The following is a 12,635-nucleotide window of genomic DNA, read 5'->3' on the forward strand; positions in this document are numbered from 1 at the left end:
TGTGGTATTTTTTTAAATTAGGTATTCAGTTGTTTTGGTCTCCTTGTGGTCAGAGTGGTCAGAATGTTGCATGCTGAAAGGTAAACAGAAGGGGATTAAAATTCTGTGTGCAATATAGTGTCATACAACCCCATAATGCTCCAGCCACAAGCAACCAGGAAACAGGAGCAATACCTGGATCTGCATGATGCTCTGCCCAGCTTCATTAGTCATGTCAGCAGAGAGGATTTATTGCTTCAGATGCAATGCCATGCTGTCTCTGAGCCCTGTGCTGGTGCTTCTGCTTGAGCAGGGCCAGCCCTTTCAAAAACTTGCTGCTGGCTCTTTGTGCCATGCTCCATTGTGCAGTATGGACATGGTCTGCAACACAGTCCTGCCCTTTGCACAGTAAGAGTAACCTTTCAGGTTAGAGTAGAATCAACTCAGTATCAGGGAAATGCTGAATCCAAGATTTTCTCCCCAGAGCTCAGTGAGATTTAGCATGATACACAGATGCACTTGTGTACAGAAGATTCTGGATCTGAGATTTTTAATATTGTTTCAATTGCTTGAAGTGGAGCATGTGGAATAGATAATTTAACAAGAAGGTGCCAAAGTCAAGCACATGCAAGTAAAAGATTGAATTCTTCTGCTAGAAGGATTACAGATGCTTTACTATACTACACTCATAATCACAGCCACGGGGGTGTGCTCTTAGGCTCTGAATTTCAATAATAAGGAAGCTCTTTTCATATTCCTTTGAAAAGTTAATGTGTCTCTCTCCTTTACCCTCACAGTGACGGCTGGGCAGACAGGTATGATGTGACAGAAGGGTACCAGAATGAAGCTGTTGGTGGGATAACGATCAAGCTCCAGTCTCCAGACGTGAAATGGTTTGATGATTACTACCTACAGCTTCGTCCAGAAACCAATCATCGAAATCCATGGTTTCAGGAATTTTGGCAGCACAGGTTCCAGTGCCGGTTGGAAGGGTTTCCTCAAGAGAACCCTAAATACAACAAGACTTGCACAAGTAAGTGAATTTATTACTTCTGCTGTATCAAACAGTGTAATGGAAGGTCTTGTCTAAACAGCTCATACCAGATTGATGCAGCCCAGTCTGATGAAATAGTGGGAGGGTTTGGAAGGAAATAAACTGGAATTGAAATAGTTGCTCTTTTCAAAATAAAGACAAGCACAATTTTAGAAAGTATTCAGATTTCTAAAGAAACAAATACATAGTGCCTCAGTACCAAACCGCTCTATATATTTGAAAAACTTAATGCTGCTCCACCTTCATAGGCATGTAAACACTTTCAAAATTGTTGTAATACAAAATTAAATGTGTCTTTTCTGAAATAGAGCTAATCATACTGCGTTGTCTCATGGGAACAATGAAAGAGCTAATATACTAAAAATTATCTGAAGCCCACATAGTAACGATGATTAGTTTTGAACTTCAGATGGAAGACTAGATGATTTGAAAGATTTCTTTGTGTTTTCTTTCAGCCATGGTTCATTTTAGGAAATGTCACTTTGAGCTGACCTTTTTCATTCAATTGTACTAATTTTAGCAAAAACTGACACAACATTCTGTCACTTCTGCACCATAGTGTCAAAACTCTTTTTTTTCCCAGATAGATGGGGTACATTTTTCTGGGTTTTTTGTTGTTTGAAGGATCTTTTTATGGCTTTTGTTAATTGCTGTTTATTTCATGAGATGACAAACAGCACTAATATTATCCCTATAAAATGAGATTCATCATCCAGGGTGGAGTAAGCCAATCTCACACACTGAGCCCAGGTATTTATTTTGTATTTGCACAAAGATGGGTATCAGGTGGTACATTTACAAAGCTACCATGCCAATTCTCAAAACTTTACACTAGAAATACACTTTAGCAAACAAAGAAATCATGGTTTGTAGGCTTGATTCATTACCTAATTCTCTTATATAATTAGTATTTTGCCTCCTATTGATCTCACCTGTCATGTCATATTAATTAGCCAGCCTACTCAGTCTTCTCTTCTTTTTTTGTTGGGGATCTCAATCTTCCCCTGCTGGAATTACCTTTTACACAGTTATCTTGGTGTGCAAGATGCAGGTTGAGACCTGGGTGGTGGGAGCCTGAGGCATGAGGCCCCAAACTGGCACTGATCCTTTGTATTACAAAGGTATTGTGGACCCCTGGCTGTCAGACAGATGGCAAGAGACACTGGAGGAGCCACAGACTCTGCAAGAAGAACCCAGACTATCTCAAAGGAGTCCTTTTTTTAGGGTCCTTTCTTTGAGGCTAGCAGGCCTGTTACACTCATAAGGCAGGACCCTGTTTCACATGCCCCTTCTCATTCTCTGTAGCATACTGGTCAATTCTTAAATTATTTCTGACCCTTGAGACAATGGGTGTCCTGACAGTACTGGGGCATAAGGTGGTGCTTTGCTGGGCATTAGTGCAACCACAGCTCTAAGGTCCAAGGTCCAAAGGATCCTCCCTCCTAAAAATGTCAATGTCTTCCACACACCCATGAGACCAAAAATGTCTTTAAGGATCAAAATCTTTGATTTACATGACAGAAACCCTCATGTAAGTCCCACTTAACATTCATAAGTCTTTTTTTTTTAATTTGGACAAGGTCGTAGAGGAAGTTTGTGACTAATATGTAAATTTAATCCAGGAATCTCATAGCCTCAAACTTCAACTGGCTTTCTTACACGGCTTTTGTTCTGATACCCTTCCATCACAGTCAGATACAGGTTTTATTTGCATTATTGACAGGTTCCGAATACTGAGCAGCAAAATCCATTGATTTCCCCACAATAATGTAGATCTCTTTCCTGAGATGTCAGTGCAGTGGGCATAGCTGGATGTGGCCTAATAAAGACCTGATTTCTATCACTGTGTAAGCAACAACATTTAAATTTGACTTTTCTGGGTTTCCTTTTTACTTACTTTTCACCAACACTAAGAGAATCTCATTTGTGTTTCATACGAAAGATCAGGAACTATGAAATGTAGGTGCCTACAGAGCCTTTCATAGTGCCTAAAATACAATTCACCACAACCAAAAAAAATATCATGGGGGTCCAAGGAGATGTTATTTAATACATGAAGTCACCTAGTAATGGATATAAGACAACTTAATTATAAAGCTTGAATAGCTTGGTGAGAACGCTTACTCATAGCTGGAAGCTATCCCACACAGAGCCACAGATCAAAAAGGTTCCTAAAACCTAGGAATGTCAAAACACAAAGAAATATGCAAGAATCTAAATATTCTGATTTGCAAATCATTCATAGAGAAAAGGACTATTTTCTCAAATAGATTATTCTAATTATTTTTTCTTCAGTTTTATTGTAATATTCATTGCTGGACCATGATGGCTACAGTAAAATAATGAAAACCATATTATAATAGTTTTAATTATTTCTTGTTTCTGTAGGGCAAAAATGGTAATTCAGTTGTGGACTTCCTCATGGCATTCCCCAGGTTCACATTATGCTCAGCAATCAGTTAAAATTGCCCATGTAGTCAGGCTTTTCACACAGGAAGGTTTTAGTCGTCATATTACTTGGTTTCGTAGTTTTGATTTTTGTCTAGACCATCTGTCAAAATTCATATGAAGGAAATTCAAAGTTTGGCCTGAAATATGACTTTTTTTCTGTGGCTTAACTACTAGGACGTTTATCCTGGTTTTCTCATAATAGTTGCAAAACTAGGCAAGGATGTATGACAAAAGTGAAAAAAACATTGAAGTTAGACAATTCTGTGGATTTACCAGCAAGAAATATACAAATATATTTGCTGAGGATCACAGGAGTAAGAGATTTTGATTTTGGGAGTTTAAGCTCCAAATTAACATGAATTTTTGGGATTGTCATGTTAGTTTTTATTTCTACCTCATTTTCTATCTTCTATGAGAATTTGAAACCATGTCTTTATATTGATTTCTATATTTATATTTGTTCTTTTCAAGCACTCAAAGATTTAAGTCTTAACTTCCCTCAGACTTCACAATTACATAGATGATACTTGCCCTCAATGCCCACTAGCATTTTACAGACTCACCTGACAGTTTGTGCATGATGATGAACATATTAGCTCTGCTTTAGATTTCACCTCATAAGAAAACAGGACTGTATCAATTTAATTTATACAACAGAATTCATGCTTTTCTCCAGAAGCTGCATTAGAAAAAAAAAAAAAAAGAAGAAGAAGAAGAAGAAAAAACACTTAAAAAAATCAAGCTAAATGTGTTTCTGGGGATTACAATTAAACAGATTAACTTTATTGAGAAATGCTGGAGAGAAATCAACACCTATTTTTTGCATTAGAAGTCAAACAATACTTCTCAGCATAATTATAAAGAGATAAACATAAAATTGATTGATGTTAATAGATGGAGTCTTTACTAAATGAAGGGGCCTGTATAAAAAAACAATGACCATCATGTTAGTGGGGGAAAAAATGAATTATTCTCTTTGTTCTGGCTGTGTTATCCTGAAAACATCAAGAACAGTTAACAGTAAAAACCCCCTTATTTAAGCAGCAAAAAAATAAGCAGAGGAAAATATGGCCAAAATATGAGTAATAACTGACTTCACCTATGCGCCAGCTTTGAATTTGGTTGTTTAAATCTCTTTATTTGTTTTGATCATGCCTGCCTAGTAGAATATTAGGCTAAATTTATCTCTGTGATAGAAAATACACTAAGTCATAAATCAATGAAACCATGTCAAGTGATTTGTGAGGGTTTTTTCACATTTTAACATAAACTATTCCTAGGCAGTGCTTGGCAGGTAGTATTATGAAAAGAAGACATGATTTGGTAAGATATGTATAATAAAATATAAAATAATAAAAATATATAAAGGATAAAATAAAAATATATAAAATATAAAATAATAAAATTAAATCTGCCCAAGGGAATCCAAAAACAATCCAAAACATTTTTTGTCCATTAATTTCTATCAAGCATTAAAAAGTTTCCATCTCTTCACATACACTTAGCTCACACCGAGATGAAAATTTCAGCATCGAACTCACTTTTCAGTTGCAGATTTGAAAATACTTGCTTCATCCAAATGGGTGCCACTGCTATTGTTGCTAAGTACATTGATTTTCTGCCCAACTGGAGCACTACAGCAAGTGAGAGGTTTGCAGACTTATCTGACCTGATTTTCAGTGCAATCAGTTCTATGCCTCAGGAGAGCTGCTATAAACCACCTCTGAAGAACAACAGTCAGAACAAAGCATTTAAAATACATGTTTAAAAGGAGACATATAGTGGCCTCCAGACATCAGGGATTTTACAAGATTTCGATTTGGCTTCACCTCTGGCACCAGTCAGATATCTTTTTTTATCTAATACCACAATTCAGTAAAGTTCGTGAATAGGGGTCCCAGCTGAACTAGATGAGTAACTTCCCTCAATGGCCATCTTCAGGTTGCAAAAGGCTAATCCAACCCTTTAGTATTGACTCTAGCTTCAGACCTTTGAAGACTAGAGGTTTATGTGCTTGCTTTCTTTAAGACAACCCTAACCGGAAATCAAGTTCCTGCTACTTTTTCACCCCAGGTTGTTTTACAAAAGCATCTTAACACAGAGCAGAAATAAAAGCCAACACAAGCAAAGTATGTGGTGAAGATCTGGCTTAATGGACATTAGTGGAAAAAGTCAAGTCTTCAAAGTCACTAGGAGCAGAAGCATATTTATTACATTTGCCAGTCTATTAAATTATTATTTATGTTGTTTCCACTGCTAAGTGATATTATTTTTTCCATGCTATGTAAAAGGCATGGCTTGGATGAAACAGCATTTTTTATGATGTTATTCAAACACAGAGCAATACGAGAACACCAGTATACATACCAGTATTTGTGATTTAAGTGTAAGACAACAAAGAGTAAATAAATTGAGGCTGATGCTGCTGAAGCAAGGAAGTTCCTTTCACTGGCAGAGGTTACAGATTTCAGAAAAAAATAGCAGTTTCATGTAAAGGAATAATAGAAACAAGAATCTGGAGGGGGGTGATAGATCACTTGTGCAGGTATTTACAGCAGGTTCCTGATATCAAATACTGTGGTTCAAAACAGCAAGGTAGAAAACAAATGGAAATTATGGAGTCAGGGTCATCACAGGAAAAGATCAAAACACAGAGAGAACACAGAGGGCACTGAAAGTGAGGAAAGCAACTTATGTGTGGCATGGTTGGGAGCAATGAGCCAGTGACAGGGTTTAAAGGGAAGAAGAACACACATAGTGATGAACAGGGCAGAATTCTGAACAGGTCTTAGCAGGATGCAGAAATCCCAAAATCTATTCATGGCTTGACCATGTGGCTTCTGTGAGATCAAAGTACTTTTTCTGAGAGTACAAAAATTGACATAGAAGAAGGATGACCAGTATATGTCTAAGCAATTCAGATAAGGATCAAGAATGAATTAGTTTATTTGCAGAGAGAGAAATTAGGGAAATTTGGGATAAATATGGCAAAAGTTTTAGAGGTCAAGGTACAGAAGGGCACATAAAATAAAAATGCAAATAATATCTACATGTCTGCTGAATCTAATCCAGCACGAGATACTTTTAATGAGGTAAAAAAGAAACAGAAAATCCCACAGTTTCAACTGAACAGAAATATGGTTTAATAAATGGCCCTTTTGGTTTTACGGATAGAACTAAGGAATAAAATCTGACTGTCTAGTCTTTGCACAGCAACATGTTAATAATCTGTTGATTAAATGTAAGTTCAAATGCCACAATTGGTTTAATCAGAGCTCAGCCAACAAACCATTAGTGCTGTCAGAAGGGTATTTTCTGTATTTCAAGGAATGTGTCACATTTAAATATCATATTCCCCAGACTTAGCATTCCTACACCTTTATTTTTTGAAATGAATTTGCAAATAAAACCAAAATAAAATAAAATTAATTTCTGGTTTTTAAACAGTGAATTAAAAAGCATTGTAATTCTCCCGAATAAATCCTGTGAGCCATTCAGTTTGATACTCATGCTTGAGAGGATGGTGTGGAGAAATTGGTATCTATTTACCCACCTTCTCCTGGGACTTAATGGCACTTTTACTCTTTTTACTGATTTTGTTGAACTTTACAACAGATGCCAGACTTGCACTTGTGAGACCTCTGAGCCTGCCTTGGTCATGTAGGCTTAAATAGATGTAAAACATCGAAGTCAACAAAGTACTCAGAAGAAAAAAACTTTTGAAAGTCCTCTCTGCATTTTAGGACACTGAATTTGGTCTCTCAGTCATTCTCAACATTTTTGGTGCTAATCAACATATAAAGTGTAACAGTGCTGGCACTGGCTTTCAGTTGCAGAGTGAAAGTTAGAACTGGTGAAAAGCATTGGGCAAGTGGATTGCACAGGAAAATATTTGGTTGTCAAATTTGAAAAATGTTCCATAGCAGCATATTAATTCACTGACACACACTTTGAAAGAAAAGCATTGAAGTGAGTATTTTTTCCCTTATTTCAGTAACACTGAAATGCTTTGTTTTAAGTTTTTAATTTACCTTCATATTGTTTCAGTGTTATGCTATGCATTTTGCCTTAGCATCAAAATGACATTTCCCAGTGTTGCCAGCTGCCTGGGTTTTTTTACTCAGAATTTCCTTTTCAGAAAGAATAAAATCCAATCTTGAGGTTTTGTATTCCTTTTGAATGGAAAAAGACATTTAAACTACGTGAAATTTCCCACAGAGCAGAAAATATCTCTTTTCTTCACCCAAGAGCCTGTAATAAATTAAATTAGGAAACATAAATAAACTATTGCATTTGATTTTTTTTTAGCAGAAAAGTACATCTGGAACCTTACAAATAACATAGATCTGAAAGCTACTTTGTTGTTTCACATTGCTTTAATAGAAATCTCTCATGAGAGATTTTGGAGCAGGTTCCAAAATAAGTCTTTTACTCTATCTTTAAACAATGATAACTTAAGTAGATATGAACATTGTGCTTTACCTGTGTTCATATGTACAACCTTTCCTCTATTTTATGCGATTCCATACATTTCTTCACTGGAGAGACGTGCATGTTTCTGAAATGAGTGACTTGGTGGCATGCTATCCAGAGCACACAGATCCAGGGAAGGTTAGGGATGTGTTTCCAAAGAGCACTACTGGGACAGACCTAAGGAGTCGGACACTGTATTCTGCAGCAAATAGACTCTCTTTGTTGACAGGTACCATGTCCTTGTTGCAAAGATTAGACTGTTTCCCTGATTTTTCCTAAGACTTTCTCTAAGGCAAAGGAAAAAAACATACGAAAACACGTTGGCTGGTGGACTTGAACTTCAAGTACTGTGAGCAGAATGTAAATGTGGGTCATAGTTGCTATCAAATCTAGAATTCCCTCATCTTTCAAAACAAATCGGCGCAAAGAATCATTGAAGTTTTTAATGACATATATGGAAACCATACAGAAAATAAATTGTGATACAGTCAAGGGGAAACATGAAAGAGTTGGAGACTGTAGGTTATACCTGTTATTTCCATTGTAAAACCTCTTAGGATTTTGTCATAAACAACCTTTTGATCACTGAGAAATTTAAAAATAATAATTATAAAAATAAACACTACCCATTTCTCTTCCTTTCAATGTCAAATTCATTGCAGAGCAAACCAACTGCTCTGCACTTTGAAAAAATATTCTCCCATATATTCTCTCGTTCGGTTTCTCCTCAGGGAATGAAATAAAGGGGGTCAGAGGACTTCCTGGAATGTAAAGTATTTTCACTCTTTTACCCTTTTCCATTCTTTAAAAAGCAAAGCATACTCATCTTTGGAAAAGTTAAAAAGCAGAAAAAGCATATTGAACCATGGTAATTTTGCACTCTAACGTTCTTACTTGATGAGGCTTTGTAATATCACCAGCTGGCAAGCACAAAGAAATTGTGCCTCATCTTCCTTGAGGGTAAAAAATAGAGGGGAAAAAAAGGAATGACAGATTTTGCATCAAAAATCTATAAAATAATAAAATCTACTGAAGAATGTTTATTTCCATGCTAAGTACTAAAAAAATAGGCAAATTTCAGAATTTCCTGCAAGATAGGGTTTACTTTGCTTTGCTTTTCCATATTTGGAGGGATGGAGTCAATCTTGGGAGAGTTATTTTGTTAGCCCCACTGGTAGATGGAACAAGCAGTACTAGACACTGCTGGAGCAGCTCTGAAACTGGCTCACCATGCACAAGAACTACCAGCATCCCTAAGTGCTTTCTTGGGTTCCTGCCCATAAGTACACTAATTGCTTCTAAATAGATCCAAGAAATGTTAGAATAATTTTCTTGGTGAAAGAACATGTTTCTTTTTCATCATCTACATATTTATGTTTTGAAGATGTGACAACAGAAAAGAACAAATTTGGATGAGGAGTTCAGTGCTGGGCCATTTCCACAAAATTAATCATACAATAAAATCATAGAATAGCATGGTTTGGGTTGGAAGGGATCATAAAGATCACGTAGTTCCTGTCCCCCTGCCATGGCCAGGGACACTTTCCACTAGACCAGGTTGCTCAAAGCCCCATCCCACCTGGCCTTGAACACTTACAGGGGTGAGACATCCACAGCTTCTCTGGACAACCTGTTCAGTGCCTCACAACCCGCACACTAAAGAATTTTTTCCTAATATATAATCTAGACTTGATCTCTTTCAGTTTAAAACCATTCTCTTTCATCCTATCCCTACATGGCCTTTTTAAAAGTTCTTCACCTGCTCTCCCATAGCCTCCTTTAGGTACTGGAAGTCTGCTTTAAATATCAAGGTTACTTTCAGAGCCGTCCCTGCCCATAAGAACTCCCAAATTCATACCAACAGGTTGTCTCAGCTCAGGCTCCATAGCTGTGATGCGCACACAGCTGAGCTTGCCTTCACACAGCGCCAAGTCTTGTTCCATGATGTGTTGCTCAGGAGCACGGTGTGTGCCGGCTTGCACAGTCTGCCTTTATCCACTGCTAGGATTCTGCTGTAGTCTCCTAAAGTGAGTGACTCCCAGCAGAAGCGGCAGAAAACGTGCATGTTCCAATGTTCTGAGTTCATAAAATTCTCAGACTGTTCTTTACCTTTGGTGTAGTCACACTCATATAATAAAGTTGGGAACATGCAAACAAATACAGACATAGAGAATATCTATTTTATCAGGGAAAAGCATAAATATTAACCATCTGCTCCAGGGGTGGCATATTCCTAAGATGATATTTTAATGCATTTAACCATATTGCAAATGCTCACCTGAATCTTGTATATAGAGACTCCTAAATGATCTATAGAATAAATATTTGCATAGTTAAATTTCCCCTGAAATCCACGATAACTTTACTGTCATTTCAGAGATAGACCTACAAACTCCAGCCAATAACAAGCACATTGCATTATAAGGAAAAAAAAAGAGGAAGGTAGTGAGAAGTAGTCCTCTTCCTGAGGAATATTTAGTCTAAAGTGAGATGACAAATTAAAAGTAGTAAAAAGGAAATATTATGAGATGGGAAACTGAAGGACAGATGGGTTATCTGATTTGCCAAAAAAGGGAGAGCATATGTCTGTGTAATATTTTGTAGACAGAAATGGCTATGTGAATTCAAATCTGAAACTGCCACATGATCTCATAGCTTGGAAAATAATAGGATAAGCCCTTATTTACTTACTAAAATTTCTTGGACAGGAAACATAAAGTAATAAACATACATAATTAAGGGATAGGCACACATTCTCCAGCCACTCATTTCTCAGAGAATTCCACAATGTTTGATCATTTATGTTTCCAAATACTGTTCCACTTTCCTCATTAGGTAAGATTTGATTCACCCTGCATTCTTCCATTGCCTTGTACATCTTAATTGCAGGAGGCAGAATTCTTTATTTCTGCAGTAATTATCATGGCATGGTGTTAATGTTTATTGGTGCCGAGGTACTGCAGTGCAGATTATTTTCTATAAACATTTGAACATAAACACCAACCTCAGCAGAGATTCATAAATAGGTTGATATATTCCAAACAATGTTTGTCAGAAAATGAGCTATGTCCTGGAAAAATTGTATATGCCTACCACAGAAAAGACACTTAAGCCTATCAAAATGCAGTAGGAATCAGCTGGAGACCTGTGAAATTCAGCTTTGTACCTGGACCACAGTCACTGTCACCTCTGTACCTCCAGCTGCGGCTACCTGCAACATTCTGGGAGCGATGCTGAGTCTAGTTGCAAATTGGGCCAAGAAAGGTAGTTTCACAGCTCAGGGTGGTTTTACTCTAAACTGGCTGTAGAGTGGTCCCAAGCTTTGAACACTCATTTGTGGCTGTGGTGTCTAGGGTGCTTTCCTGGGACACTTAATCAGGTTTAGTGTCTTTCAAAAGAAATTTGATGTATTACTCTGAAACTGTGACACCCAGTCCAACCCAAATCACAGTGAGTGAGAATCAGTCATAAATTGGTTTTGAAAACCCACACCTGAGCTGAACTAATCTGAACATGTCCTGCTTCTCCCTACATGCCAACATTAAATGGCATCACACTGCATTTTCCAGCTCACACTCCCCTTCTTCATTGTTTCTTTCTCTATGGAAATGGAGAAAACCAGATCTTTTACAGATACTTTGTTTGGTTTTGTGGAGTATTTTTCACTTCAATAGAAAAGAGTTCTACTATGGATATTGTGAAAACATATATAGGTTACAATCTACGGATATTTATTCTCTGCCCAGTAATTCTGTAGGTATTCCTCAACTTCTGTTAGATTATTTAATTATTCCTGCTTAAGAATTTAATCTGTAAAGTCAATTCCATTGAACATCACTGCAGCCATCACCACTAAATTCATCCATGCCACCTCTCCATGTCATGAATGACTTTGTGTCAGGAAAGGTTCTTGGCTGAAGACAGTATTCATGAATGAGGTATCAGGGTAAGAATATTTGTTAGAGTTCCAGGAAGAACAACATGGATGAACTCTTAAGTGAGCAATGGGTTTAAGTGTGCCTAAATCATACTTGTTGCTGAAAGATTTAAAATATTTTCACTTTCTTTTTTTTTTTTCTGAGTGAGAGAACTACCTTTTAGCTTGTGTATTCCGTCTTCCCTTAAAAGCTCTTCTAGAATCACTAAGGTAAATAAGGGTTACTTAAGCACTTCAGGTCTGACGTGGCAAAGTACTTTGTGAAATTGGTTGAAAATCACTTTCAGCCTCGAATTTGTTTTTTCTAATACTGGTATTTTTTAAGGCCATATTACAGTATATTAAAGAGAAAAAAATATCTTTTGTCTCAGCTTTTGAGATGCCCCCTTAAATACAGAGTCCTGTGGTAAACTGACCTTGGCAGGTTGGATTTGCCCCTATATAGCCAAGTGACACAAGTAATATCTCAGGTTAATGCTTTCTCCAGCTGCAGGAAGTATATTAAAATTCTCACGACAGCTAATTCCCTCACAACTCCATTGACGATTTCCAGCAGCTTCTAGGAAGAGCTAAGCAGCCTCATTACAAATCATCAGGTGAACTGAATGAGGTTCAATGTTTAAAGAAAATCAGAATAATAATTCCATAAAATTGAAGCACAAAGCTCAAGAGAGAGGATTTCTGTAAGAATTAAGTTATTAGATTTTTAAGTAATCATATGCAATAAAGCAGCCTAAATCA

At 37.0% G+C, this 12,635-nt stretch overlaps 1 protein-coding gene across 3 annotated transcripts in view; it reads left to right on the plus strand.

Annotated features, from left to right (window-relative positions):
• GRM5 (glutamate metabotropic receptor 5) overlaps positions 1-12,635 on the plus strand; it is a 264,345-nt gene that overhangs the window by 196,401 nt on the left and 55,309 nt on the right. For all 3 annotated transcript variants that reach the window (XM_071556024.1, XM_071556030.1, XM_071556041.1), the window contains one exon: positions 777-1,012. In XM_071556024.1, coding sequence (XP_071412125.1) covers positions 777-1,012 — 236 coding nt within the window. The remainder of the gene's footprint in view (positions 1-776; positions 1,013-12,635) is intronic.

Source organism: Pithys albifrons, chromosome 1 (assembly GCF_047495875.1).
Source record: "Pithys albifrons albifrons isolate INPA30051 chromosome 1, PitAlb_v1, whole genome shotgun sequence".
NCBI classification, from domain to species: domain Eukaryota; kingdom Metazoa; phylum Chordata; class Aves; order Passeriformes; family Thamnophilidae; genus Pithys; species Pithys albifrons.